Genomic DNA, 6,523 nt, shown 5'->3' with positions numbered 1-6,523 from the left:
AAACAATCCGTTGACCACTTCTAAAACCTTTTATTTATCCAGGGAAGCTCTGCAAGGCTTTCATTATCCCCATTTCTGTCACGTGCTGTGTCATCTTCACAACACAGTTGCACAGATTCACACAGGAGCTGCGAAGCCGTCAAATCACAGTCTTGCACAGTTTGCTGGCGCTGAGCTTTACTGTTGCACATGTTGGATAAGTGTCTTGCATAGCAAACAGGAAAGGCTTGATTGGCATTTTCTTTTTATATGCACTGATTTTCTGTATAGTTTTGTCTGGGTTCAGGCTGGCAAACCTGTGTCACAACATCACACTGCTAACGATGGTTTAAATTAGACTAATAATACTGGTAATCAAATTTAAAAAAGTACTCTGTGAGTACTTTAAGAGACTTTGATGTTGTAATTGTCATTTTTGAGCATACCCCTTTTATTTTAATAAAATATACATTCTGTCAATGGAAATGTTTATTTGATGGTTTGTTATGTCATCTTTTTTTTAAACAAAACAATAAAAAGTTCCAATACGCCAGTCAAGGAATTGATATTTATTTTAACTTTTTACATTCAGTTCACCATCATTCTAGAAAAAAACAAAGCTAAGAGATATGAACTGGTTCTTCTTCTCTCCTCTTTTCTTCTGCAGCACTGGGGACAAGTGTGTGTTGAATTTCAAGCCCTGTGGCATGTTTGGCAAAGAATTGCACAAAGTGGAGGGATACATCCAGGATAAAAGGTTTGAGTGTGCTCTTACAGTATATACTGTAGCTATGTCACTCACACTGTGCATATTGTATTATATAGAATGTCAAGTTTAGAAAGTTGCTGAACTAATCTCGTTCCTTTTCTATTTGTATCACCTTTTCCTTTCCTCCGTCTGTGTCTATCATTTCTTCTTTATTTTGTCCTTGTTCTTCACTCCCATGCATTTTCTTTTCCTTGGTCGGACTCTTTTCTGTAACATTTACTTCTTTCCCATACTGTTTCTTCATACTGTCGTCTTCTCTTGCCTTTGTCCTTTCTCTCGTTTCTTCATTTTGCCGCTCTTCCTCCCATTATTCCCTCTTCTTTTTCTTCCCCCTACTGTGTTCTGTCCTTCTCTCTGTCCAGTAAAAAGAAGCACTGTGTAATCTATGGAAAGTGGACCGAGTGCATGTGGAGTGTGGACCCTCAGGCCTATGAGGCCCACAAGAAGTCAGAGAGGAAAGGAGACAACAAGAAGCACAAAAATGTGAGAACAAGTTAGAAACTCTGTGTATTGATACTGGCTGTTTCTTTAATCTAAAACAAGACTGTATTGCCTTTTTAGCCATCATTATTTCTATAATTGTTGTCATAAGATTATGGCGTTAGTCCCATTTATTTGTTATTTCCTGTTGGTGTTGACAACATTCTGTGTGGTCTCATGCAGGTAAACCAACAGGCTTATGTGTGTGCTGGTGCTGAGGTCTTTAGCTATCCAGCTTTAGTCGGTGTGGTTATTTGTAGTGTAGCTGCAACATGAATGTAGCGGTCCTCGTGGGTTTGGAAAGACCTCTCACACAGTAGTCTAGCACAGCGCTGTGGAAGAGTGTCTCGCTAGTCTACACAGCACTGTGGATGGGAGAAAAACATGCTCTGGCTTTAAACCAACCACAATTGTCTTGGGCGGTGCTAAGCGCGAAGAAAGCGGAGGGTAACGCATCCTGTAGATAATGTATAAACAAAGTCACTTCTAATAAGATAGAAGCTGCAATTTAACCCTGAACATATTAACAGCAGTTACAATAAAGTATATTATTTCCAGGAGGAGCAGGAGGGAGCAGAGAACGATGACGCAGACGACATGCCCGAAGTCCAGGAGACGGTTTCTGTTGTACCAGGAAGCACTCTGCTGTGGAGGATAGAATCCAGGCCAGCACACTCTGCTGTGGTAAGAAAATAAAAATGCACACAATACAGTCTGCTAAAAAAGGTCTAATGGACTCTCAAAAATGCAGTAAATTAGCTACTTTAATCAAGGATTTATAGCAAAACAATGTTGATACTTTTGGATTTTAATTACAATGGTTGAGCAGATATAATATATAGCAGCTAAATGTGCCTGAATTAAGCAAACATTTTTCACTCATAACTACCTTTACAAACACACATTTAATTATTCCTAATTCCCTCTCTTACTTACACAGATGTACAACTTCACCAACTTTACAATGTCTCTCAATGAGCTGGAGCCTGGCATGGAGGCTATCTTGGCCCCCACTGACTGTCGCTTCAGGCCTGACATCAGAGCCATGGAGAATGGCAACATGGGTAATTTGATTTAAATTTAAATAACACCTTATCAATGGATTTCTGTTCACCTGCACACACAGTGAGTTGTTTGGCAGAAATGGCCTGCAGAAACACAGTATAATCAGGCGTTACAGCTGACTGATGGTGCTGATTATTCTCTAAGAGAAACAGAACTTTCCTGTGATGCTACATTTCTGCTGAATTCAAACATCTGAAATGTCTTAAATGACATATCATGGGATACAGAGAATAGATAAAAGACAATGCTGCCACCTGCTGGGCGTCTGTGTCACTGCCTCATGTCATTTTTTTATATATATATATATATATATATATATATATATTTTTTTTTATGGGGCTTTTCCCTTTTTTATAGTGACAGTGGATAGACATGAAATGGGGGAGAGAGAGAGAGAGAGAGAGATGGGGAATGACACACAGCAAAGGGCCACAGGTCTGATTCAAACCCGGGCCGTTGCAGGACTTAGCCAACATGGGGAGAACACTCTTCCTGGATGAGCTCCTTCCTAGAGGCCGCCCCGCCTCGCCTCATGTCATCTTGTGGATCTATCTAATAGTGCATTCTATTTACCTCGGAAACCAAAGCAGGGAATGACGTCACATTGACAATTCGTGAGTTGAATGCGTTCCATTTACAAGTCGGATTTTCATTTTTCATAAGCTCTAGCCAGGTTAGCCATTGTTATCAACGCCAGTTTATAACGACGCATTACACTGTTTTTGTGCACACAAAAAGCGTTACAAAATTGTCCACAGATAGGACAGCGCTGTGTGTACGACTGATTTAGTGAGGCACAAATAACACAGAAGTGCTTATAATTGTACGTTACTACAGCTTTCTCAACTGCACTAGAGTCCGGATGGGGCCGAATTTTTCTGCCCGGCCCGCATCTGACAGCTGTGTCCGAGCCCCACTGGAGCCCGACACAGTTAAAATCTCATTTTTTTTCCTCATGCTAATGGCACATGTAGGCTACATTTTTTGTGTGGAAAGCCCGCATTTATTAAGCAACTGTAGGAAGGCATTCGGATATGTCAACAGATGAGCGCATCCGCGCACACGGGGCAACAAGCGCACGTTAATAAGCTGTTTAATTTAAAATATTCAATGTGTTCACCTTTCCTGCCTGCTTGGTATCCGATCGTGGTCAGAAAACAAGGGGGGATTTGTTACCTCCAGGGCCGGACGTTATAAAATGAATACCGTTGGGGTTAAAATCCTGTTTCTGGTGGGGAAAGGAACAAACTTGTCTTTCAGTCTGGGGTTTATTTCAGACACCGCAAACACTGTGTACAAAACTTAAACTTATTCTCTCGGGTATCATCGGCTGGGTACCTATGCCTTAAACTGAACAGAGCAGCCATGTTGGATTTTTAGCTCAGTGGTGTTCCGAGCTCGGAAATCCGAGTTCAGGAGGCGTGTTTACGACTTTGACCTCGGAAAATCCGAGTTCCGAGTACAAATGGAACGCAGTATATGTGAGTTATCAAGTTATAAAGAAAGATACAAACAACTTTACTACCTTGAAATTGTAAATGTATTCAAACACAAGTCTCTTTTACTGAGCTAAATGGTACATTCTACAGTTTGTGTCTGTTGTTTTTGCAGATGAGGCCACTAAGGAGAAGGAGAGACTGGAGGAGAAACAGAGAGCTGCCAGAAAGGAGAGAGCCAAGGATGAGGATGAGTGGTCGACTAGGTGGGAAAACGCATACTTTAAGTGCTCCCAAACATTCAATAAAACATACAGATGGTACAAACATAGTCTCCATTTGCATGCCGTGGAGCGGAGGAGGGTTTCGCTAGTCCACACAGCATTCCAGGATGGAAGAAAAACGTGCTCTGGTTTATTGACATTTCTATGAAACAATCACATGGAACCGCTTTGCACGGAGCCGCTGTAAAATAGTCGTGCGAGAGAAACTCATATTGGACAGGTAGTGTAGCAAGATGTCTCAATTTACCCTGCAGAGATCTGAGGAGCAGTCAACCATGGTCCTCAAATCCACCGGAGTTTAAGATTCCAACACAAAGTGGAAGGAAATGGACATCGGCGAAAATACATGTATCCGGCGGAAATTCCTGCAGCACCGGAGCAATCCCAGAAGTGGAACGTCAAGCATATAGACCTTTCAATAGAATTCTATTGCTATGCAACAGCCTGGGCCCTTGTTAGCTTCCTGTCAGTTGATGCCACTCACATACACTGCAGCATTAAATCAACGTGTGTCGATTTTGTTTGTTTGTTTACCTTTATCAGTGAAAAGGTCTATAGACTAGTACAAACATAATATAACTTTATTGTTTTGAGCTTGGTTTTGTTTTAAGCAACATTCAGATTAGCAACAGTGATGTAAACAGTTAAGATATATACAGTATTAAGAATGTTGTGTTACTACTAAATGCATTGCACTGCACATTTTGTGATGCATGAAGCAGGTATTTACTGATAATCTGTGTGTGTGTCTCAGGTGGTTCCAGATGGGCACCAACCCCTACACCAACTCCCAGGGCTGGCTTTACACCGGGGGCTACTTCAATAGGAACTACCAGGATCTCCCCGATATCTACTGATAGCCCGCTAGCCTTCCCCCTCCTCCTCTTCCTCATCTATAACCTGCAATGACCTGCCTGTCAAGATATGGAGAGAAATGTTAAGACCTACCCGTCTTCATCTCGCTGCCTTCATCTTCATCATCATCATCATCATCATCATCATCATCTTTAAACTGACCGACGCACCCAACTCAAATTGGAAAGACTTAAAAAGAATCCAAATGGCCGTCACTTCTCTCAAACCGCGGCCTGCTTGATGTCAGCTGAGTCTTCAGGTCTTTTTTTTTTTTTTTCCCCACCTTCACTTCCATTTTTTCCTCACCATGTGTGATTTTGTCACATAACAATCAGCAAACGCATCCCGTCTGTCTGCCCCGGCATTGTTTAGAGCACAAGAATCATTTTATTCCTGACCCAACGCGGCGGCAGAGAGGTGATACGTGTGAAACCGTAAAACTCACAGATCCAATCTGAATGTTTTATGTCTTACCAACCGAGCTCTCCCCTCCGAGAACCCACCTGCCAAGCCTCTGGACGGCGACAGTTAATGTCAAATGTATCGTTAATGAGTAAATATGAGTAGAAACATGAAGTAAAACATAATAATCACATAGATGGATTTATGGACATGGACGGACACCCAGTCAACATGGAAATCAGGAATGTGAATGCTCTGCTGACTGAAGATGAATCTTGAGAAAGTGTTTTTTTCTTCTTCTTTTTTTTAAACACTCAAAATAAATATAGGTGACATTTTACTCTTTAAGAACAAAATTCTAAAGAAATAGAACTGTTGGTCAAGATAAATTGAATGCATGAGCTCATTACTGTCCATGTATCATATCCCTTAAATATTTAGGTTGCATTTACACTCCGTTTTGGTTTTTAAGCAGAGTTTTATGCCAAAAGTGATCTCCGAGCACACAAAGTGTTTTTAGGTCTAGAAGAAGAACTAATCTCCGTTTAATCTAACATGCCCAAACCGCATATCACATCAACATTCTTGTATACTGGGCATACTCCGCCTGTTGTTGGTAGTTGCCATGGTAATGTGAGTAGCTTAGTCTCCAAGACCGAGACATCATGACCCAATCAGGCGGCGAAACATTGGCGTCAATGTTGGTGTTGCCAAAGGTGTCTGTTCGCAGCAACTCATCCCCGGAGACTCCAAACCAAAACGGGCTCAGAAGTTCTCTGGTTAGAGAACAACGGAGCAGGGTGAATGCAAGGTGTAAACGTAGTTTTGAAACCAAAAGAAAATGTTAATGTAGCCTTAGTGTCCACCTTTCACTCTCTCATTAACTTTCTACTTAAGGTTTATGTATTAAAATAAATAAATAAAACTACTAGAATACGGTTTTCATGGCAGCCGATTGCAAGGTGCTTCTTGAATGAGACCAGACCTGGGATCAGAAAAGAAACCACATGCGATCCGATGTTCTCCCACGCGGGCCCGATGAATGAAACGACCATCTGAGGGGCTGAACTCTTGTCTTAATTTAGCCTGTAGCCTCTGTATGTCTGTACAGTATGATTAATATTAACAATCCACAGTGAATTCACTCCGTGCTGGCTTCTAAAAGAAAAAAAGCGTATAGCAGCTGGAGGTCAGGCCCAGAGTTTAAGACCCACTGAACTGAATGTTTATATGCAGCTTGGCTAACTGTGCTA

General features: G+C 41.5%; 1 protein-coding gene across 3 annotated transcripts in view; it reads left to right on the top strand.

The window, feature by feature from the left end:
- LOC116692009 (oxysterol-binding protein-related protein 2) overlaps positions 1-6,269 on the top strand; it is a 32,275-nt gene extending 26,006 nt beyond the window's left edge. For all 3 annotated transcript variants that reach the window (XM_032519969.1, XM_032519971.1, XM_032519972.1), the window contains exons 9-14: positions 647-736; positions 1,111-1,231; positions 1,787-1,912; positions 2,169-2,292; positions 3,905-3,995; positions 4,768-6,269. In XM_032519969.1, coding sequence (XP_032375860.1) covers positions 647-736; positions 1,111-1,231; positions 1,787-1,912; positions 2,169-2,292; positions 3,905-3,995; positions 4,768-4,870 — 655 coding nt within the window. In that variant the 3' untranslated portion in view covers positions 4,871-6,269. The remainder of the gene's footprint in view (positions 1-646; positions 737-1,110; positions 1,232-1,786; positions 1,913-2,168; positions 2,293-3,904; positions 3,996-4,767) is intronic.
- Positions 6,270-6,523: the final 254 nt, after the last annotated feature.

The sequence above is a fragment of the Etheostoma spectabile genome, chromosome 7 (assembly GCF_008692095.1).
Source record: "Etheostoma spectabile isolate EspeVRDwgs_2016 chromosome 7, UIUC_Espe_1.0, whole genome shotgun sequence".
Taxonomy (NCBI): domain Eukaryota; kingdom Metazoa; phylum Chordata; class Actinopteri; order Perciformes; family Percidae; genus Etheostoma; species Etheostoma spectabile.
The sequence above is the reverse complement of the archived record's forward strand: the minus strand, read 5'-3'. Positions and strand labels throughout refer to the sequence as shown.